At 39.3% G+C, this 24,904-nt stretch overlaps 1 protein-coding gene across 2 annotated transcripts in view; it reads right to left on the bottom strand.

The window, feature by feature from the left end:
- Window positions 1-24,904, bottom strand: part of FOCAD (focadhesin) — a 274,973-nt gene that overhangs the window by 185,563 nt on the left and 64,506 nt on the right. For both annotated transcript variants that reach the window (XM_036331270.1, XM_036331271.1), the window contains 4 exons: window positions 17,539-17,640; window positions 13,627-13,831; window positions 10,174-10,380; window positions 2,623-2,710 (listed from right to left, as the gene is read on the bottom strand). In XM_036331270.1, coding sequence (XP_036187163.1) covers window positions 2,623-2,710; window positions 10,174-10,380; window positions 13,627-13,831; window positions 17,539-17,640 — 602 coding nt within the window. The remainder of the gene's footprint in view (window positions 1-2,622; window positions 2,711-10,173; window positions 10,381-13,626; window positions 13,832-17,538; window positions 17,641-24,904) is intronic.

The raw sequence follows: 24,904 nt of genomic DNA, 5'->3' as shown, positions 1-24,904 counted from the left end.
CTAACATGGACACTCAATTTACACATCAGAACCACACATGCAAATGCACAATGACTTTGTCACACGTATAGTATCTCCTAGACCCGTGGTCGGCAAGCTGCAGCTCGTGAGCCACAAGTGGCTCTTTGGCTCCTTGACTGTGGCTCTTCCTAAGCCTTAGGAGTCCTCTAATTAAGTTACTAACAATGTACCTACCTATATAGTTTAAGTTTAAAAAATTTGGCTCTCAAAAGAAATTTCAATCGTACTGTTGATATTTGGCTCTGTTGACTAATGAGTTTGCTGACCACTGTTAAGGCTTAAATGTACTTATTTCATGGTTACTGAATGAACCCTTATTTATGATGTTATTCATAGGCTTCTGAGCTAGATTGTCAAAGCAATAAACTGATATCCCCACTATGCCAAAGACAAAAAATTTTATAAGCCTCACGTCAGTGAGTTGCTAGTATTTCATTACTAAATCACTTGGAAGTCAAACCTGAACATAGTATGAAGTATAAATACCTGTTTCTCTAACACTATTAATTTACATTTTTGTCTAAATATTAGTATTAATTCATTATTGTCTGAGATATCATGAAAATTCATTATCTTTGACAAAGCATGAAATGCATATAATATGAATATTTATATACTCTATTATAAATCTTTCAGGCAATTTTATAACTTGCTATTTACAATCAAGGCTAGGGTTAATATTTAAGAAGCATAATATTATATTAATGCTCTGCATTTTTCAAATGTGAAATAATCAATATACCCTTGGTTATTTTATTTTTTTGAATGCTTGTTCCCAATAATAGTAAACAATAGTTCTTCCTTATTTTTCAAAAGGCATGCTGGCTCAGTAGTTTTCATTAGTCAACAGAGCCAAATATCAACAGTACAAAGATTGAAATTTCTTTTGAGAGCCAAATTTGTTAAACTTAAACTATATAGGTAGGTACATTGTTATTAACTTAATTAGGGTACTCCTAAGTTGGCCTTTGCTAAAAATGTCCTCAATCTGATTGAGGTATGTTCACTGAGGTAGACCCCTTCCAACTCTCCCATCCACACTCGTCTTGTATACTTGTTTCAGATAGAGGAATGTGGATGGGAGAGTTGGAAGGGGTCGACCTCAGCAAATGTACCTCAAAACAATGTACCTCCCCTGCGCCGCGTCTCCCGTCACCCAACCCATCGACACCCCCCACTTCTTCTAACGCCACTTCTTCAAAATAGACTCGCCCAGGCCGAAAACTGACTTCTGTGCATGGGCCATGAAGTTTCAATCACACTGTATGTGTGCGCCTACATGTGGTATTTTGTGGAAGAGCCACACTCTAGGGGCCAAAGAGCCACATGTGGCTCACAAGCCGCAGTTTGCCAACCACTGGACTACACAATCAGTATTTACCTCAAGCACGTTTTTAAAATGAGGGTATCATGGCACTATCCAACAATTTACACAGAGCCTCCATTGGCACACGGATTACACTGGAGCCATAAAGCTGGGCAACATTAATGTAAAAGCCGCATTTAAAGGTGTGACTTATTTGCTAATCTGCCAGACCCAACACCTTGATTCTTTACCACATCACTCTTTTTTTTCCCAAAAAAAAGCTCAAATGCTTTCAGATTTCTGCTTATGTCACATGGGCTACTGTTCCATAAGCCAAAGCAAATCAAATGACTTTTTAAAAATATATATATTTTTATTGATTTCAGAGAAGAAGGGAGAGGGAGAGAAATAGAAACATCAATGATGAAAGAGAATCATTGATTGGCTGCCTCCTGCACACCCCCAACTGGGGATCGAGCCTGTAACCCAAGCATGTGCCCTTGACTGGAATCAAACCTGGGACCCTTTAGTCCACAGTTCGATGTTCTATCCACTGAGCCAAACCAGCTAGGGCTCAAATGACTTTTAAAAAATATTTTTCTTAATTTCAGAGAGGAAGGGGGAGGGGGAGAGGAACATCAATGATGAGAGAGAATCATTGATTGGCTGCCTCCTGCAAGCCCCCACCCAAACTGGGGATCAAGCCCACAACCATGTGCCCTAACTGGGAATTGAACCCTGACCTCCTATTTCATAGGTCTATGCTCAACCACTGAACAACACCGGCCTGGCCACAACATTCTTAAATAGAACATTTTTGCCTCCCTTTAGTCCCATTCCTCACTTTTCTTTAAATAATACTGGACAGTGGGGAGAATGTTATCTTTCATTTGTCTCACTAGGTTAATTAATAACCATAAATTAAATTTTGTCCAGCATGGCAAGAGTTTTGAATAGTCAGGGTATAGTTTTCAGAACAAATACAAATGCTAAACAATTATTTTGTTTCAAGGGTTTTATGCTATTGATTCTGAGTGTGCGGTACAACTGTGAATAGCTGCTATGCCCTTCAATATATTTGCCAATGTCACTGCTAAATGGTTCTGCACAAGGTAATACCTTGTTGGACAAGAGAGAGAAGATTCTATGTGATAATGATTAATGAAGAAAATTCCTGAACAGAAACTCAAAATATACAGGACTTTACAGCATAACAGGATATACTGTATGTAGTTCAAGGGACTCCTGCCAACCCTCAGGCTATGTTTACTTCTCCTGTGGTCGGTGTCATTTACCCAGACTTAAGATTGGCTTCTGCTGACTTGCAGGAGTCTGTAGAAGTAGCAAAGCTATTCCAATTATGACCAGTTCCACAGGAAAATCCTAAAGAAGAAAACACAAAGAGTTAAGAAGTTCCCAGAGCCACGGCTTTATAACATGTACCAGGAAGCGTATATTCAACATGAAAGATTATTAACCTGTTAGTCATGCCTCCATACCTGCGGGCTCTGTATCCACAGATTCAACCAACTGCAAATCAAAAATACCTTAAAAAATGGTCGATTGTCGCTGACGTGCACTATGCAGTTAGACCCATGATGGTTGCATCTGTACTGAACAGGTACAGACTTTTTTCCTTGTCATTATTGCCTCTTATTCCCTAAACAATATAGTATTAACAACTATTTACATAGCATTTATATTGTATTGGGTCTTATTAGCAATTTAGAGATGATTTTAGGTGTGTATAGTAGGATGTATATAGACTATATGCAGAAACTACACTAATTTATTTAGGAAACTTGAGCATCCTAGAGTTTGGTGTCCACGGGGGATCCTGGAAACACTCCTCCGAGGACACCAAGGGATGACTGGACACAAATTATGACCAGTTAGCCTGTTCTAAAGAAGAGCCGGTGGGTGCCGGAGCACTCATACATAAATTCAAAATCTTACATCCGGCCAAAGAGCAATGGGCTAAAAAAATCATTTAGAGGAGTAACACCTTAATACAATATAGCAGCACGTCTTCAAAACAGTGAATCTTTGCAAGCCACTAAAGACAACCCGAAATCCTGAATTTAAGAATATTTCATTCTCGAGAAGTAGCTCAGTTGTCTACTTACCTAATACAGACATGATTCATCTATATAACTCACATAATAAATTATACTAAATGCATTTTAATAAATCATATTATAATGGAAGAAACATTAGTGCCTAGGGAGGCAGAGATTATTTTTAAATTACAGTAATTTATTAAGCATATTTAAATGCAGCAAAGCAATAACCATAGAAACTTTAAATCATTAATTTCACTGAGTATATGAACAAAATGAAAAAGAGAAATAGGACATATACATTAAGTTCCAATAAATAAGATACAAGTGACATACGATATTATTTGAGGATTCTAAATACAGAAAATATTAACATATTATGGAACTAACGGAGAAAGGTCTACCACACTTTGCTAGAATTACTTCATTCTGAAATTTCACAGAAGTACCTGCAGAGCAGAAATACCTATAAATCATGAGGACAGGCAAGGAAAAAAGGATACGTGAGGTAAAGCCACATTAAAGAAACCCTTGTGAGAAAACAACGTCTGAGCCACTCAAGTTATAATCTTGGGGATGCTATCAACTCTGGCACAAATTAATAAATATCTCTCTATATAAAAGCCTAAGCAACCGTTACAACCAGATGGTAGCTATGACGTGCACTGACCACCAGGGGGCAGACACTCAACACAGGAGCTGCCCCCTGGTGGTCAGTGTGCTCCCACAGCCAACCTCCCATGGCCAGCCAGCCCCAATCACCTGATTAGGGGCCGGCCAACCTCCTGTGGTCCTTCACCCCCTCACCTCCCCCACCCCCGGCCAGCTGACCGGCCCAATTGGCCCTGATAGGGACTAGGTGAGACGACCCTGATCGCTGGCCAGGCTGAGGGAGCCCACCCATGCACCAGGCCTCTAGTATATCTACAAGTCATTTAAAAAGTGAAATTAATCACACTGCAAAATCTTCTAAGAATGTTTATGGACTTAAAAAAACCAGCTAGCCTGGCCAGTGTGGCTCCGTGGTTGAGTGTCGACCTATGAACTAGGAGGTCACGGTTCGATTCCTGGTCAGGGCACAAGCCCAGGTTGCAGGCTCGATCCCCAGTGTGGGGCATCTAGAAGGCAGCCAAGTAATGATTCTCTTTCAATATTGATGTTTCTCTCTCTCTCCCTCTCCCTCTCCCTTCCTCTCTGAAATCAAAAAATATTTTTTTTAAAACAGCTAGAGGAAAATTATTATGATTTTTTAATGGAATATATTCTAATTTGTGTCTTCACAGCTTATATATGTTCACTATTTTGAAATACAGTTGAGAACCATGAAGCATTGTTATCTATTTGAGGACAATAAATGCATTTGAAATAAATACGCTTACAGTATACACCATCACACTATTCTTTGCTATTATCTTTTCCTCAATTTCATTTCAAATTCTGCATGTTCATAAAAAACAAAAAGAAAACCAGCAAGACGATTTAAATTTCAAGTTTACCATCTACCAAGAGGATCAGAGACAAAAGTATTCCTATATTTGAACGCTATCACAGGAGAGCCTTTTCCACACAAGCTGTCACTGAAAGGTTCACAAAGCTTTTCAGGGTTCTGAAACAATCTAGACCAGCGATTCTCAACCTGTGGGTCACGACCCCTTTGGGGGTCGAACGACCCTTTCACAGGGGTCGCCTAAGACCATCGGAAAACACATATATAATTACATATTGGTTTTGTGATTAATCACTATGCTTTATGTTCAATTTGTAACAATGAAAATATATCCTGCATATCAGATATTTACATTACGATTCATAACAGTAGCAAAATTACAGTTATGAAGTAGCAACGAAAATAATTTTATGGTTGGGGGTCACCACAACATGAGGAACTGTATGAAAGGATTGCGGCATTAGGAAGGTTGAGAACCACTGGTCTAGACACATTTTACGTGGAACTTAAAGGTAGGAAGGCAGAAACAAGAGTAGCCTCTTCAGAACAGAGGGTGCAAGGAAAGAGCTGGAGACGTAAGACACCAAAAGTAAGGAACAGTCATTGTGGAGATTAAATAATCCTACATTGCTTTCACTTCTGAGAGGTTGCAAGTTTTTTGTTTGCTTGATTGATTTCTAACAGACACTAAAGATTGGTATCATTTCATGAGCTCTTTTCATAAAAGCTGTGTTGGACATCTCGTGTGTCACTTCACACACTGCTGTAGTTCCTCTTGCTTCAGACCAGTGAGACATCCCGAAGCCCATGGAGTTAAAACTTGCCAAGTAGGCAATGGAAGCCCAAGAACAAATATCTCCCTCTTTATTCTGGGTCCTTCAGGGGGGTTCTGAGACATTTCATATGGCTACTCAGAATATTCTGTGGGATGGAGCAACCGGTGCTTGTAGCAGTGGCAAACTTGATAATATCTGTATCGCCTCTCCCACGGTCAGTATTTCACTCTTCTTGTCCCTCTCCCACATGCTTCCTGCGATTGCACTTGCAAATGAATGCCTGTTCCATCAGCCTCTGCTTTGGGGAGACCCAGGGTCTGCTTCTGTTTATTTTGGGGGAACCCAGGCTAATTCAGAGCCTACCTAGAAAGGAAGTCAAATATTTTAAAAATGACGGAAATGCCATTGGAGTCTACCCTTGGAGTCTACCCTTTCGAGCGCCACCTATGTGCCAGCACTGATGTGCCGAGGGATGTCGCTGTGAACAAGATGGTAGGGAAAACAAAGTGTAAGAAAGGCTACTTCAGGGGTAAGTATCTGTGGCAGACACGGTGGCGATGGAGCCCAGCTCGCGGTCTCCCAGGGCCATGTCTGTGCCTACCCTGTCCCCAGGCAGAGCTGACTGAGCCAAGCTGGGCCAATCAGACAATAGGGGCTTGATCAGATTCAGGATTTGTTTAGTTTCATTTTTTGTTTCTAAGATGACCGGGAGTTGTGTGGTCTTTCATCCAGAAGCGCATGTGTGTTGCTCTTCTTTTTTTGATGTTAGTAGCTGTTGAAGTTCAGTGCCTAATTCAATTAATTCATTAGGAGTTAGAGAAACTTGTCCAAGTGCACCAAGAGGACGCAATCAGCAGAATTCACAATGTAGAAAACGCTACAGCTCACATAAACCAGGTCTTTCAATACATACAAGGGCGAGAGGGGGGGGCAGAAGTAGATAATACAGTAATTATTAATAACAATATTAGAATAAACTCTGTTTTGCATACTCACACTTATAAACCTACTTTTTTCCCCACCTTGTATACTTCAAGGGAAAAAAGTAAGGGAGGGAACGGAAGGTAATGACCTTTAGTATAAAAGATCATGCACACAAAACTATATTATGATGTATAGACATATGCATTTAGGTGTAAAAACTGTTTTTAAAATGTAAGAAAGATACTCCTATAGAAGTCAGGACAGTCAGGACAGAGGAGGTTGTGATTAGGACTAGGCTTGTGGGAAACTTCTGTGGTGGCTAAAAAGTTCAATCTGTGTGATGCTTACCAGGTTGTTTGCCTTATATGCAAATAAATATATATCTCACCTGAGGCCTAGTTTAAACTACAGATGCTTAAGCCTCACTCAGCCCTGCTAATTCAATTTCTCTAGGGGCAGGCCCCAGGCATTTGCATTTTAATAAACTCTGCCTCGTGATTTTCATGCACACTAGCTTGTAAGCTTCACAAACCTTGTCTGTTTTTACCTAATTATTTGTAGCAAAGTGTTTGCCACAGAAGATGCTTACTAAATATATGCTAAGTGCATAGTGTGGGGAGGGGCAGATATACAATAAGATTGTCAGAGGAAGATAGTAAAAAGACTAAACTCTAAAATTATAATTGATAATCATGTCACTATGCAAATGAATCTAGTACAAACACAAAGGAACAATATGAGGTACAGTTAATAACACACAACTCTTGGTAATTTAGCTATATAATATTTTCTATATAATATTTATCCATAAATTATCTGACTATATTTTTCTATATCTTATTTATTATATACCCAATAGGCAGAACCATATATAGATATTATATAGATATATAATATAGATATAATTATACATCTGAGGGAATTTGATATGATTTTATAATACTATGTATTTATCTATATGTATAAAAGAGTAATATGCAAATCGACTAAACAGTGGGACAACCAGAACGACCGCTCGACCAGTCGCTATGAGGTGCACTGACCACCTCTCGGTCCCTCCCCTTGGCCGGCAGGCTTCGATCCCCCAATGGCGAGTGGGAAACTGGGGTGAGTGGCGGTGGTTGGTGGGGCCGGCTGCCAGCAGCTGGGGAAGATGGCCCTGATCACAGGCCAGGCCTAGGGACCATACCTGCACATGAATTTCGTGCACTGGGCCTCTAGTTAATATATAATAGGTATTACATAATACGTGACAGATACATATTACTGTATATTGTCAATGCACATCACTACTATACATAACATAAACATATTATACTAGAGGCCTGGCGAATGAACTTTGTGCACGGGTAGGGTCCCTAGGCCTGGCCTGCGATCAGGCCAATCTTCCCCAGCTGCTGACAGCTGGTCCCTTCCCCTGCCGCTGCTGCAGCCCACCCTCTGTGTGTGGGGCAACCGGCAGGGCGATCAGGGCCCCGCTTGCACCTGCCTTGGCCTGGCACCGCCAGTGTCCACCACCACCCACCCGATTCCCCATTCCGCATCGGGCAATAAGAGTCTGCCGGCCAGGGGGAGGGACCAAGAGGTTGGCCGGCAGGCCCCAGTTGGGCGATTGGGGCCTGCAGGCTGCGGGCAGCTCCTACATTGAGCATCTGCCCCCTGGCAGTCAGTGTGTGTCATAGTGACCGGTCGTTCTGTCATCTGGTCAATTTGCATATTATGCTTTTATATACATAGATAATAGTATATAAAATAGTATTATCTATAGAGTCCAAGCATAGAAACCATTCTAACCACAAGATTGCGAAATTGACCAATGAATTACTTGAGTCTTCATCTTTCACCAAAACACATTCACTCTCCATTTCCTTGCCTGCCATTCACTCCTTTAATCCAATTTGCTCCTACCACCACCACTGCACTGAAACTGCTTCCCCTAATGTGGACAATAAACTTCCTCCTGCTGCATCATAAGAATACTTAATTTTCTAATCTTACTTCACACCCTCCCTCCATGACAATGCTGACCATTCCCTTTTTAAGAGATTCCTGTCCTTGATTTTCATGTCACCTGTCTCTTCTGCTTGTCATACAACCTTTTAGCCATACTTTCTCAGACTCCTGTATCAGTACACTCCAAATATCAACAGTCCCTGCAGTTCCAACCCAAGCCCTGTCATGCAACCCCATAGTTAAAATTTAAAACTCTCTTTCTAAAGTAAATGTCTACAAATCTATACCTTTAGCTTAGGCTTCTATCCTGACTTTCAAAACTATTCAGCCAACTGTTTATGATCCATACATACTAGTACATTAAACCAAGCAGATCTCAAAACAAAGCTGCCATTTTCCTTCTAACATCAGCTCCCACTTCCAAAAGTGAATGATACTATCCAGTTGTCCAAAATAGAAAACTAAAAATCTACCAAGGACCCTCTCCTTGACCATCTAGTCACCACAAAGCCCTATTGGTTTCATCTCCTATATTTTTATTTTCCCATCTTCATTTCCCTGATTAGCCCCTTGCTATAAACCGCATTGTGTCCTTCTCACCCCAAATTCACATGCTAAAGCCCTACCTGCCAATGCAATAGTTGTTGAGTAAAGAAGCAATTAAAGTTAAACCAAATCACAGAGCAGACCCCTATTCTAGGAGGATGAGTGTCCTTATAGGAAGGAACAATAGAGAGCTCACTCTTGCTCTCTCTCTAGCATGTGAGGACACAGCAGTTGTCCACAAGCCAGGAAGACAGATAGCCCTTGCTAGGAATCAAGTCAGCCAACAGCCTGATCTTGGACTTCCTCGTCTCTAGAACTGCAAGAAGAAAATTCTGTTGATTAAGCCAACCAGTCTATGATACTTTCTTACAGCAGCCCTATCAGTCTAAGACATCCCTCCTCGTTTCCTGCCCCTGTGTTATCCTGTTCTAAACCCTCCTCCACTCTACCATCAGAATAACCTTCCACACACAAAATAGCAGGGCACCTCTCTGCTAAAAGGTCTTCAGTAGCATGCCATTACCTAGAAGATAAAATGCGAACTCAACTCTGGGCCTTATCTCCTATACCTTGACCCTTCAACAATACTCAACACCTCATTTTCTGAGCGGGCCATGCCGGCCTGCTCTCTCATGCTTCTGTGCCTGGGCACATGCTGTTCCTGCAGCCGGAATGCCTTCCAGCCTCTGGTGTGCATCAGGCCAACTCCTATGCAGACTTCTCACATCTGAACTCATGCCCTACTTTCCTTAACTGTGCCCTTTCAATACAGCAAAGCATTTACCTTACTGTATTGTAATTGTTTATTTGCATGTCTGTAAGTCCCTTGAGGTCACGGAATGTACCTTTTCATCTATGTATTCTATAGGGTCTGGCATGCAATAAATGTTCATTACTTGTGTCCTACGTGAGTAAATGGAAAAGTGACAGAGTGGCAGATACTTAACTGATGCTCTAAAGAGTATTTAATGATTCCTTTTTATAATAAATGATATTAGTAGTAGTTGTACATTAGTAGTACGATCTAATCATATGACAGCAACACACCTTTGATATGATAAAGTGCGTACCCACCCAGCTCCTTCATATAAGACCCACTTAAGTGATAACTGACTCATTAAAATTTCTTACTATCCTTACCTCCTTCAGCAGTTCAACACTACGCTCCAAAAGGTGAATTAAAGATGAGCATTCCCCAGTTATCTTCAAGCTGACTTCACAGACACACAGCAGCTGAAGGGTCAGCTGGGTAAGCTGAATTTTCCAGAAACCAGGGTGACGCGAAAGGCTTAAATATACTTCCTCGATAAACAGCATCACTTCTGTTGCCTGTATCAAATCCTTTATCTGTTTTAAAAAGTCATTATATAACATTACAATAAATTACAAACCAAAGAATAATTTTAAATACACAATAAATGTTAACAATAAAATATTTTCCCCTTAAACTTATAAAGTCTTAAGGAGATGCAGAAATGTACAGAACTCATATGGGATTAAACTATGCACCTCTGCCTTTTCCATGTGCCACTGAACAAAATAATTGCTATTGTCTTTATTACTGCTGCCTGGCACCACTTGTTTTCATTTATTTTTCTAACTTCTCCGAGTGCAGATTTCTTAAGACAAATTACATGACAGTGCCAACATCTTGAAAAAATTTAAGTTGGTTTTGAGCTCTCCAAATGAACTCTCCTTTCTACAATTGCAACATAATTACCTGATAGTAAAGGGCTAGTTATTCTAATTCACTGTAAGTTCTTCATCTGCAAGGTATTTGCTCAGAACACCTTAACTGGGAGCATCATTTCCACACTCCACAGGCATGAGGAAAGACCATATTCAAATGGCAGGGTATCCTCTCCACAGGCTAATGTATTAGGTAGGAAAGACTTGGATGCTCTTGAAAAATCTCAATTCAATTCAAGGCCAGCTGTTCTGATCACAATTCTGGAGTCGGCATTAAGGATATGGTCCTGCTAGCAGACACACTGGCATTTCCCAGAGATTAGGTTACAAACAATGAACCATCTGCTTCAATCAGGAGCCTGTGTCTGTTAAATTCCTCAACAGGAAAGCCTACAGTTGACCAGCTGTACCTTTCACCAGTCGTTGCCACCATAATAACCCCAAGTTATACACAGAGAGAAAAAGTAATCCTAACAAGAGAAAAAAGATATTATAAGATCAAGTGGGAGGAGATAGTCCAAAGTACCAAGTTATAAAAAAAATAAATGTAAAAGGTTCAGTAAATTATTTTGCTCTTTTGCAAATATAGAGTAGGAGAGGCAAAAGGCCACCAAAAAAGGGAAGGGATTTAAAATTAAGGAAAGCCTCATGTCTGACATTTCCTTGAACGCATTTTTTTTGGTGCATAACTGAAATTTTCCATAATAAAAAAGTTTTTGAAAGCAACCTCAGCAAGTTAGCATTAAAGGCTCTCTAATCGTTATCATTACCAAAATTCTGAACAAGAAACATTTTGAAGTAGAAACAGATCATGTACAATGGTAACATGTGTGATGACAAGAGTCACAATTAAAAAGAAAGAACTGCTAGGACCAAAGTCAACAGTAAAGTTTAAGACAGGTAAGTCCCAATAAGAAAATATAAATTGAAGGGCAACTGGCATGAGGAGAAAAGGAAATAGAAGTTCCACTGACTGCCCTCTGATCATAGGCCAGTAGGGTGGCATGGCTATTTCTAAAAAAAATAATAATAATAATTAATGTGATTCTCTGCAGGTGCTCAGTACTGTATTCAGCACTAAGAGGAACACTTCATAGTAACACAATCCGAGCGCCAATAAACTAGAGAATTCCTGCCATAGGACAGTGAAGTCTGGAAACCATTTCATATGAAGAAGTAAAGAAATGGATGAAGGAAAGAAAGGAGGAAGAGAGGGTAAGGGGGGAAGGAGGGAAGGGAGAAAAGGAAGGCAGAGAAAAACAACACAACATAGGATGCAGATGAGCTTTTGAAGAAGCTTTTTTCTGAGAAGAATTGTGACTAATGAGTAAAGTCCTGGGAAAATGCAGGTACATTAGAAGAAGTACTTGCTAGAGGAAGGAAGGAAGGAAGGAAGGAAGGAAGGAAGGAAGGAAGGAAGGAGGAAGGAAGGAGGAAGGAGGAGGGAGGGAGGGAGGGAGGGAGGGAGGGAGGGAGGGAGGGAGGGAGGGAGGGAGGAAGGGTGTCCTTGCAAAATAGCATGCTTCCTGTCACTAAAATATTTCACATGCATGGGATGGTTGTCTTTTAAAGAGTATAAGAAATGCCTGTAATCAGTGGGAACATGGATTACATTGCTGCTAAAATCCTTCCTAACGTTTAGATTCCTCATTCTAAAAAAAGCCAATATGTTCAGTGATTACATGTGTTTATGTTGATAGTTTCATTTGTTTCAAATGGTGTATCCTTTTTTCTCCTCATCTATCTCAGCTATATTAACAAGTTTCATATTCCCAGAAATATTCCACAGAGTTCACTTCGAATAAGTATGTAGGCTTGTCAATATAAGCTCATGAAGATGAAGACCAACACCTATCCAAGGGCAGAGAGCAGGGTAACGCCAAGGAGTGACAGAGTGTACCCTAGTTCAAGATGTTCACCACATTGCTTACTGCCCACACAAAACAAAAGCTTGGGAAAAGCCACAGGAGAATTCCTGTTAATTCCCTTTGCTCTGCCTTGATCACAGAAAGGCCAATTTCTGAGTCACAAAGGCAAGAGTCGCTCTCATCATTCCTTGCTAACACAACTTAAAACAGGTTATCTGTGACCGCAAGTGATCACTTTGAAAAATATTTTCTCCATCCACTAAGCCACATGGTGCTCAGATGCTAGGCAAAGGACAAACCCCAATGACGGGACGGGATGGCCTGACAAATGAACCACTACATTAAAATCACAGCACACTGGCAACTGCAGTTTTTGGTGTGTCTTTTTTTTTTTTTTTTTTTTTATCTGCAGTTATAGAGACATTGGCTCAGATTTATCTCTCCCCTGAACTCCCTAGGCGCTTTATCCAGACCTCTGTTAAACATCTGTCATCCACCTACTCTGAATTATGAAAATTTATATACTTGGTTTAACTCCCTGACTAGAGCCTGGGCTTCTCAGAAGCAGGACCGTCAGGGCCTCGCACATGTTGTGCGGGGCCACGTGGGAAAGGAAACCGAGCCAGCACGGGGCCGCCAGCCCGGGGCCCCAGGGCTCTGTCTGGCCCGAGATACACCTTTTTCTAATTTGCACAGAGATCTATTTTATTTTTCTGATAACTCGCTTAGTCTCTTGCACGAGGAGAAATTCCACTCAGGATTCTTTTTCCTGAGAAGCCCTTCTGAAGCAAAGGAAAGTTTTCCCTCCTACCAATGCTAACATGGAGTGTGCCGATTTACATATCTCTGAATTTAGTTAGCATTGTATACATCAGCCTTAAATCTAGATCTGGTTCCTTCATCCTTTCCAAAAGCCTGCAAGCTTTTCCGGAGCCGGGACTGTGCCTGAGTCTGCCAAGTCACAGGGTTCTACTTTACACGTGACGATGCCAATCGGCACGTGCTGATGCTCCGAGGGGAGGAGGAGAGGCCTTACCTGCAGGCACGGGACCATGTCGCAACACAGCTGAAGGATCTGCTGCTCCAGGGCCGATGGCTGTTCTTTGTCACAGAGAACCCGGGGTTGAAGGAGGACCTTCAGCAGGGCTAGTCTGAGGTTAGCATATTCTTGCAACTGGGATGGCTCACAATACAGATACCAGAGAAATGGTGCCATTATTTGGACGCATGAAGCTTCCGACCTGGAAATCATGTGACACAAAAGCCAGTCACAGAGTATCATGCAAGTAAGTGTCCGAGTATCAACTAATGGCTCCAGACCTATCATGAACTGTGTTAGCGGGTGTAACTACTTTTTATGATTCTTCTATTCCACCATGACCTGCCTATACCCCCACCAAACAGTTCCTTGTGCGCTGGAGAAAATGACAGCCCCCGGAGACCATAAGCTGCTGGCCAGAACTCAGGGTCTCTACCTGCACCCTAGAATAGCATCTACATCTCACCCTAGAATAGCATCTGCATTTCACACTAGAATAGCATCTGTATCTCACACTACATCTCCAGCATCTGTCTTTGGTGAACAGCAGAATCATCTGAGAACCTTTCAAGAATTATAGATGTCAAGACCCATTTTCCAGGAATATAATCCAGGCATGCATTTTCAGAAAAGCTGTGTACATGAGGTTCTATATAAAACAAAGCCACACAGACAACACAAGAAGATTATAAGTTAATATTTACTTGTTAACAGGGTGTGCAAGTAACTGCACCTTGTGCCTTTAAGGTCATTTGATCCTCACTACAAACTTATAAAATAAAAAAATATTATATCTCAATTATGCAGAAACTGAGGCAGAAAGAGGTGAAGTAACCTGCCAAGTCCCTCCTCATAAGCTATTCCTAATCAGAGGAGGAAGGCAAACATTACCAATCTTTTGTATCTTTAGATTTCAATATATCCCAATAACTCCAAGTTCAAAGTTACTAAAATGCCAAAATGACCTTTCAAATGTAAAATTTCATCATGTCATTAACTAGCTTGAAAGAGTTCACCCTTAAAATATTTAGTACCTTTCACAAACCCTCCATAATTTTGCTGCTGCTTATCTTTCCAGCCTCCTTTCTGGCTCTTCTCCACTCTCCACTGAATCTCCTATGTAGGCTTCTTTCTCCCTTGCTATTCCCTCTGCCTGTAATCCTGTCCCCTTTCTCCCTTTCCTGTTCCTTCCTCTGCCTAATTTCTATCATCTTTCAGTTCTCTCCTTTAAAATGACTTCCTGAGGGCCTTCCCTGACACCTAATCTGGGTCGGAGCCTTATTATCTGCTTCCAAAGGACAATGACTTTATCGCCGTTATTATTCCATACCTTTATTCCTTGCCAGACTATAAGCCAAATGAGGGCATGGACCATGATTTCTGTTTACTTCTGTATAACCAATAACTGTACACAGTAGTCCTTCAAAGAGATGCTCAGTCAATAATTAAATTAACTGATTCGGTTACACTAAATTTAGAGTTGTTTTACAATTTGCATACACCAATTAAAATATTAATGTTTTTCATATTTATTATCCATAAAAAAGTATTAGATACAAAGATAAACCAGGCATTATCTATTCTTAAGAAGCATAGAATCTAACAGGGGCAATCGGTTTTGTTCCTGGAGTATAGAAAGTGAAAATCGCTAAAAGAAAGGTATGCTGCATGAAGGAAATACTATTTGAATTATGATTGACAATATAACTTTATAACATTATAAATTCCACAGCAATGTGATTTAAAAATATCATTAACATTAATAACCTTAAGTTATCAAATTGATAAGATTTAATTAATTTATTCATTTACTTATTCGCTTTGCAAAATGTACTGAATACCATACCATTCATTCTTCTATGTGCTAGAAACAAAAAACAGATTAGATCCTTGCTCTAATGGAACTCACAGTCTGGAGGTAAATTTTTTTTCCTCAAGAGCAAAAATACTTATATAATCTACAAAAAAAAAAAACACACACAACAACCCACAAAAGAAGGACTTTGAGTTAATAATTATTACTGAAACATATTTCTTTATCAAACCATCCACTTTAGGAAACTAAAAACAGCTTCGTAGATCAAGCAAGCAGATGATGTATTATGAGTTAGACTATGAAGCACAGGTTTCCAAAAAAGAGATTTAAGAAACATTGTCTCACCATCTCTCTCTCTCTAATAATGTGTTCCCCACAGAATAAATACTCTCCAGGTGTCAAGAACATCCACGAATAGCTTATCAGTTTTCTCCCACTTTGAGATGCTGAAGGTGAAATGCAAGGTTCATATACAAAAATATATTTCCAAGATGCTGTCATTATTTGACATCAGAAGCATAATGTTGAACTTTCTTAAGGACAATATACTATTATGCATTTAAAACTCTCCGTGGCTTAATCCGTCCTGATTTTATATATTGCATTACTTATGTGGTATCTAATGATTAACTATCACGTCAGTACACATGTATGAAATTACCAGGGCTTAAGGAGAAAAGGGAAATAATAAAACATAACCTGAAATCCCAAAGTGATCAAGAATGTTTAAAAATGTCATCAAGTGTGTCTACATATACATCTTCAATCTTTCTGTTTACCACTGAGGGAGAAGTGGCGGGGAAAGGCCTGAAGTGAGAGTCCAACGCTGAGGCTTCCAGCCCCGCTCCACCATGAACTTGCCATGTGGCCTCAGCAAGTCATTTAGTATTGCTCTCCTCAGTTCCCTCAGCTGGAAAATATGTTAGACGAAAGTATCCTGGTCTAGGGACCATGACATCAATGTCAATTTATGCAATTCTCAGTTCCATGAAGGTGAGGTTTTTAACATCACAGGCCTTCTATAAATGAATGCAGAACTTAGTTATAAAATAACGCCCCCACCCTGGCTGGTGGCTCAGGTGGTTGGAGCATCACCCCATACATGGAGAGGTCATGGGTCTGATTCCCAGTCAGGGCACATACCGAGGTTGTGGTTCAATCCCTGGTTGGGGCACATGTGAGAGACAACTGATCAATGTTTCACTCTCACATCAATGTTTCTCTCTCTCCCCCTCCTCACTCCCTTTCTCTCTCTCTAAAAATCAATAAAAGCATGTCCTTGTGTGAGGATTAAAATATATATATATGGCCCCCCCCCCCCAAAAAATGTATATACACACTTTGAGTAATTATAAAGGCAGTGTTTACTAAAATACATTTCATTTTCAAAATTGAGCTATCAGCTGTTAAAATGTGTATACATTTTGCGGGACACCCTGTAAAATATATATATAAAATGATACATATATGTTATATCTTCTAAATGTATTATGTATGGCGTATCAAAGCCTTATGCCCTATTTTATATTATCGCTAGGAAAAAGTAGTTGACTTATGTTATTTTGCTTTATATTAATTGTTTAACACAACTATTAAAATGATTTATCATTAGCCTAGCCGGTGTGGCTCAGTGATTGAGTGCCAATCTATGAACCAGGTCGATTCCCAGTCAGGGCTCGATCACAGTGGGGGGCATGCAGGAGGCAGCTGATCAATGATTCTCTCTCATCATTGATGCTTCTATCTCTTTCTTCCTCTCCCTTCCGCTATGAAATCAATAAAAACATTTTAAAAAAATGATTTACCATTAAAAAAAATTAAAAATCGTAGTAGTTTACTGAATATCTCTAGTCAACTTTCCTAAATAACCAATGCTTAACTTCTTTAATAATAGCTGCTCTCATATTTAAAATTTGAACAATCATAAATACGGTTTTTGTTTTACTCTTAAAAAGAAAATATTAAACTACATATGCTCAAAGACTTTTCTTCAGGAGAAGACACTGTAGTCAAAGCAGCTTAAAAAAGAAAAAGCCAAGTTCTAAAATTAGCATACCCCACTCCGTCGCCCTCGCTATTTCACTTCACATTACCTTTCAGGGCATTGCTGGAAAAAAGCTGTCAGCTGCTGCAAAAGCACGGGCCAGCAATCAGGTCTGTGCTCGAGCACAGTGATCAAAGGCTGAGGATGATTTCTGAAAAACACAGGAAGTCACATTGGAAACTGTCATTTCAGGACTCAATATCCAAATATAGCAGGGGGAAAAAAGCCAATGCCATCTAGAGATTTTTTGCAGAATTCATAATTGCCACAAACTCTCATTTGCTGCATTGTTGCAGAGTTGGTTCATTAGAACTGACATTTTTCCCCCCTTTAAGCTGTTTTGCAGAAAAGAGAATAAACCCAGAGAGTCTGAGAGACCCGAATCTGAGAACAGGCTCTCTGCCACTTAACAGCTCTCTGGCCGACCAAGCTCCTGACCCAGCAGCTGTCTCCTCTCCATCCCTGATGCCTTCGCTCCTGAAAGTCATGCCTCCCCTCCTGCTGCTCTTTCCAAACCTGAAAGGTTCCATTTTTCTCTAACATTGCCCCAACTCCTAAGCACTGCCTCTCCTCCATTCCCCCTCCCCCCACCATTCCTCTCAGGGCATGGCTCTGCGGTTCCCTAGCATATTTAAGAAGAGGAAGAAGAAAATATTTCTCCCATCTCAAACAACAAACTGTTTAAACTGAAAATGCTGGAAATTTCTCTCAAATGAGGATGAATCTTTTTATTTGGGCTATGTGCATGAAGATACCTAGAAATATAAATGTAAACATGTATATATAAATATGTATATCATAAAATATGAAATCTAAAGTATTTTTATAATATATATTTTATTGATTTTTTACAGAGAGGAAGGGAGAGGGATAGTGAGTTAGAAACGTCAATGAGAGAGAAACATCAATCAGCTGCCTCCTGCACACCCCCCACTGGGGATGCGCCTGCAACCAAGGTACATGCCCTGACCGGAATCGAACCTGGGACCCTTCAGTCCACAGGCCGACGCTCTATCCACTGAGCCTAACCGGGTAGGGCTAAAGTACTCTTAAGAAAAAAAGAAGCACAAGTAAGTTATTTTAAATAGTTCAAAAAGTCTACTAGAAACTGTAAATTCATTATATTTTTTTAACTATGAAGCATTATACAACATTTTAGTTATTATGGATATGGCTTCTTCCAAAAATTTGTTTTAAATAAAATGTAAATGCTGTCCTGGCCAGTGGTCTCAGTGATTAGAGCATCGGCCCAAGCACCAAAGGATCTTGGGTTTGATTCCTGGTCAAGGGCACAGACCTAGGCTGCAGGTTTGACCTCCAGCCCAGTTAAGGTGTGTGCAGGAGGCACCCAATTGATGTGCCTCTCTCACATTAATGTTTCTCTCTCTCTCTCCCCCTTCCTCCCTCCCACTCTAAAAAAATGTCCTCAGTGAGGATTAACAACAAATAATGTAAAAGCTCATTATACATTAAAAAATACAGAAGTATCCATCTTAAAAAAAGAAAAGAACAAGCAGACTAGTTACCGAAATGATGTAAGAATGTGCGATCACCTTACCAGCAATATCAGTATCACCTGGGAACTTATCAGAACTGTAAATTCTCAGCTCCAGCCCAGACCTAACAGCCCTCCAGTTCTGATGCACTGCCATGAGGCAGTGGTTCTTAACCCTGGTCTGCAAGTCAGATTCATCTGTGGAGCTCTTTAAGAAGTGCCAAAGTCTAGGTCTCAATTATACTGAGGTTGCCAGGAGTGGAGCCCAGGCATCAGTCATTGTTAAAAACTCTTCTAGCAATTCTCATGTGTTGCCAGGGTTGATAAACCACTGCAAGTGAGCTACCACAGAAGAGGGAGGTTGTTAGGAGTTAGAAAGTTTTCTGATTTTTGTTTTCTCTCTTCAACAGGAAAGTATGTCGCTTCCATCACATTGAAACACTCCTCTTAAACACCTCTCTGACTCTACTACACAGTTTCTGGGAATTATAACACCATCTCCTTCTTTTCTCCTCGACCTCACCTAATCCATCCTGCACTAACTGCCCTGGCTGGCTGCATGTTTTGCTAAAGCGCAGGCTCCTTCTGACTGATCAGATTACTGCCATTATAAGGGATCACTCCAAGCAATTTTTTTATGCCAAAACTCAAATCATATCAAAATCACTTTTCCAAATTCCAAACTCTTTGGCAGTTAAACCTACCTAGAACTTGCTTCTACTATGGTTGTCACAGATATTAAGTAACAAATGTAACAAACCCTAAAAGCGTCTCAGGTACGTATCATTGACCAAACTTCTTAGATTAAGAGGTCAATAGGTCATGTTCAAGTAAACATCAGTAAAAAGATCAGAACAGCAGCTACAATTGTTTTATCTATGGCTTTTCCTTCTGACAAGCATCAGATATAATCACCACTAATCCTCCAGTTAGCGGGGGCATTTATAACTATTTAAAAAGAAAATCCAACAAGTCACCACATAGTTTTGGGGTGATTTATAAAGCACTGAAGTGCTTTTAATAATATACTCTTCCAAGTCCTTTGTTACCCCCTTCCTACTCCTCAACCCCTAAAAATGTTAAGGATCCATCTCCTTTTTAACAGTTTTGTCCAAATTAAATCAGGTCAACAGAAATAAGAGACACTTAGCTTTAAAGTCGGATTAGAAACGATGCACACATGGCAGAAAACGCGGCTGTAACTCAGCTTCTACTTCATTGGGATTGTGAGAACCACCATCTAGTCTAGCAACTCTAGCTTTGCTGCTTGAGGCTGGAGTCCAGCTTTGCTAGCTGCTGAATTCTGCACATTCTACTTAGTATCTCAGACTTAAACTCTAAAGATAAGATTAAATAGAATATAGCAGGATAAGGATTGTCAGATTAATTATTAATTTAGACATCTGGATAATTAACTTTTTCACAGAAATGATTATGTTAGATCTAAGTGGAAATATGGTAGGAAACATACAATATTGATTTCAAGAAAATGAAAACCTTAAGGGAGAAGTCCAAAATAAGAACAATGAATCTTCCTGTTAACATTTGATTACTAAATATTATCTATTTCAACAGGTACAACAAACCTAAATTAATCATAATTGCAAAAACTTTGTTTTAATATGTTAAGCATAATGAAGCAAAGATAAATTGGTATGTAAATACACATATAAAATATACGAGGCCTTATGCTTAAGTAATAGGATGGATGCATTTTCTAATTCAGTATATTTTATCGTGCACCTGCCATATGTAAGGGTTTCTCAATCTTGGTAGTACTGACATGTGGGACAGACAATTCTCTGTTATGGAGTTTGTCGAATGAACTCTATGTTTAGCAGCATTCCTGGCCTCTCCCCTCTGGATGCTAATAGCATTCACCTTAGTCATGATGATCAAAATGTCCCCAGACATACCAAATGTCATCAGGGGGGCAAAACTGCCCCTGGGTAAGAGCCACTCCACTAGGCAAAATGACAAGCACTATGAGAGGCACAGAGCCGATTAGAACATTGTACCAGCCTGAGTCATTGAAAAAAACAAAAAACTATGATTTCATCTGGACCCTTCTTCTCACTGAACCAAAAGCAATCAATCAATTATGCTCGAAATTGTAAGTTTCTTATAAAAAATAGTCATCAAATAGTAACAGTAGGTATGTAAGAGAAATTAAAATGGAAAACAACTGTAAAATTATGCCTCTGCAAAATATAGAATCATTTTCCAAAATAAATAAAGCAGCATTAAATAATGTACATACTAATTTGGATATGACAGAAAATAGTTATTTTCCTATTTAAAATATTATAATTTGAGCATTTAAAATGTCAGAAGGCTAAGTATAGTTCACTCTTGATGTATTCAAGGACTGATTATGAAATTTATGGATTATTCAAGAGTTTTCTTTCTTCCTCTCAGTGCTTGTTAGCCATTCTACTTCTTTCAAGAACATATAACTGAGAAAGGTCAAGGTACATGAAGGATCCACAATTTAAACAAGTCAACTTTGCTCTTTATTAGAAGCATGGTTGATCACAAAAGAAATAATGTGGTACAAAAGCACACTAAAATAAAACCTGGGTTATGCCTTAAAACTTCAATTATCCCCAAACCTGCTATTCAAGTTATAGAGTAAGTTGACTACAATACTTCATTCAAAATGATAGATGGGTTGACCATACAATCAACCTCATCACTTGTATAGCTTGTCTGCCACTGTTTTACAAGTTTTGAAAAACAAACACAAATGGGGGGCACTGTCATCATCATTGTTATTTATGTAATCAGTGCCTACATAGTATCATCAAAAGTATTTACTGTTGTACTGCCACTCCCATATCTCAGAAAAGAAAAAGAAAAAACTAGAAGTGCAGAGGTGAGGTGAAATAATAGAGGGAAAGCATTGAACTAAGAGTCAATATCCAAATTTACATTCTGGCTCTGCAACAAATCCTGTGATCTCAGGCAAAAGAATTAACCTTCCTTGGGGCAGTTTCTTTATCTGTAAAATGAGGAAATCAGACTAAGTACCTTCTGCTGCTAAAGTTATATAACCCAAGCCACCCATTAAAGCCCTAACCTTCACACTGCTCAGAACTAGAGGTGAACCAAACCCTGTAAAAGCAGAAGCAGTGAGTGATGATGGCTCTCAGCTATTAATAATTCTATGCCAAGCTTAAATGGCTCTAAGAACAATGTCTATTAAAATCTGAGACCTCAAAAAAGAGGTCTCCTATTTTTATCTCATCATCTTATATTTTTTATTTCAGAGAGAAGTGCTGTGTCCAGAAAGAGCCCACAGAAATTTTTAAATCAGAATTTTCTAACTCTTGAGACATCCAATAGATTCTGCTTTCTTCTTAGAAGAGAAAGACATTGTTTCTAAAGATCAAAATCAATACAAACCAGGCAACCAGGTCACCCTTCATTGGCCTTTAGTGCCTCTAATCTCTCCCTCACTGTGCATTGTTGAGGGGTTTTTTTCCTACCATAGAGCAACCGATGTGTTGCACGTTCTTCGGCACTTCCCTATTTCATAATTTGTAAATGTTTTAATTGCTATTTGAAATTAAGTATTTACCATAGTACCTAGCACACAGAACAGTCCACAAATGGGGTGCTGTTAGATTGTCATGCAGGTAGGTTTGTATCTTAAACTAGAGCGTAGGCAGCCTGAAAGCTGGATCTATGTCTTATGTTTTTTGTTTCTCTTTCAGTGCCAAAGGCACATCTAGAATAAATGTAACACACACACACACACACACACTTCCCCCAAATAACCTTTTTAAACTCTTTGACTGGATCAGTTTCATAGTCCAGAAGCTCAAAGGAGAAAAGCACAAGAAGCAGGCAGAATTTGGTACCTGATACTTCAAAATATTTTCAACGACACATATTAATATGTGCATCTTAACAGAACGGAGTGGGGGGGGGGGGGGCTCAATTCCTGGTTCCACTAGACCAGCACAGAGGCAATGGTAAACTAAGGCATGTAACTAGATTCATCTTTCCGAGCGTAAGTACATCCATCCTAACAGAAAAGGAGTAAAAAAAAATTAGTCTTGTGGTAGGCAAATCAAAAAGTTATTTGTAACCTTTAGGTCACCTCAACCTTTCTGCTCCATCTCTGAATGGAGGAAAGCCAGGATTTGATTTACATCATAAATTCCAGGACAGACAGGGATCGCCTTTCTGTGTGAGGAAACAATGCCTACAGTCACGGGCATTGTCATGTACGCAGCTGTGACCTGGTGCTTTCAGAAGCATAGCGCAGCACTTACTACATCAAACATGCATTTTAAAAGCATTTCTCTACCTGCTCTGAATTTTTATTTGAAAGCACTAGTTAGAAGTCAAGAAGGAATTTTTTTTAAAAAAAAAAAAAAGCTCTGCAGATTTTAAGTTTAAAAATGAATACTAAAAATTATGGTGAAAATTCCAAAATGAATATTACTCTAAAAAAGAAAATTAAATAATAATTGTGAATTGTTATATATCCTATAGTGTTTTAGGATGAAAGCATTTTATCCCGTCCACACAAGCTCCCCCAAAAAGGAAGACTTGGAGCAAAAATTATTTTGAATTTGACAAATTATTTTTGACCGATAAGGCCAACAGGGAGACTAACATTTCTTTGAAAATATATATACTTCATATTACAATGATTCTGCCCTCACACCATCTTTTATAGGATCCCTATTTTGAGAGGCAGGGATTTGTTTAAATAAAATTTATTGCAGTGACATTGGTTAATAAAATTATATAGGTTTCAAGTGTGAAATCCTATGCTACACCATCTGTATAGAGGCAGGGATTTAATGCAAAGGTGTCTGCTAGTGTCACAAGTGTAGCACTAGTTTAGATGCAGGTGATGGCTGGAGAGAAACATACAAACATTGAGTTAGGGATCCAAAGATTGTATTATTAAATTACATGCCACGATTGCCAAAAATAAAAATAAACTAGAGATAAGATAAATAGCCTAATAAGGCAAACATTATCACATCTTATGGTCTTAAAGACATTTATCAGCAAATTACCATACTAATTTTAAATTAAAAATCCACCTTTAGAAGAACTTATAAAGTGTTTTCTAGTGGCAATTACTAACTAGAAGATTGTACAATGTGTGCAGCTTACTCTTTAGGTCTGATTCTAAATCCCAGGTATAAACCCCGGATAATTAGAATCATAAACTGTGAACAACGACTCCCCAGGGTGGAAAAGAGAAAAGAGTAAATAAAAACATAAGCAAAACATGCCGTTCAGAAGAAAGAATCAAACTGCAAAGAGGCAGATGGCCCTTGGAAAGTATTACTGCTCTACTTCCCGGCTTGTACATACATGCATGTACATTTTCTAGGGAAAAATACCAAAGTTTTGTGAGATTATCAAGGAAGGTCCTGACCCACCTCCAAAAAAAATGTATCTGTTAAACTAAGCATATCTAAGGTAACTGCTGCAGTTCACTTGTTAAACAAACACTTCCAGAAAAACTATAAAGCAAGCACCATTTCCCCTTAAAAAAATAATAAGTTATATACAATGTGTTCTGCCCAGAGACCATGGTACCTTAAGTATTAAAGTTTCTGTAATTTCAGCAAAATATATTAATGTATTCTACTGGCTCTAATCCCTTATGGAAGCTTGATTACATAGTACAAATGATTAAATGATGGTGTCATGCTTACTTTATGCTAAATAAAACCAAACATCTACATCTCAGGGGATCCCTTTAGATAATATATTCAATTATTGAAATTATCACTGCCCAAAAAAGCAATATGCTTACCTTGACAACAAAACCATATGATAATAGCTGATAGTCCAGTGGTTCTCAACCTTGGCTGCACATTAGAATCACCTGGGAATCTTGTTAAAATCCTGATTTCTGGCCGAAACCGGTTTGGCTCAGTGGATA

The sequence above is a fragment of the Myotis myotis genome, unplaced genomic scaffold (genome assembly GCF_014108235.1).
Source record: "Myotis myotis isolate mMyoMyo1 unplaced genomic scaffold, mMyoMyo1.p scaffold_m19_p_12, whole genome shotgun sequence".
NCBI classification, from domain to species: domain Eukaryota; kingdom Metazoa; phylum Chordata; class Mammalia; order Chiroptera; family Vespertilionidae; genus Myotis; species Myotis myotis.
The sequence above is the reverse complement of the archived record's forward strand: the minus strand, read 5'-3'. Positions and strand labels throughout refer to the sequence as shown.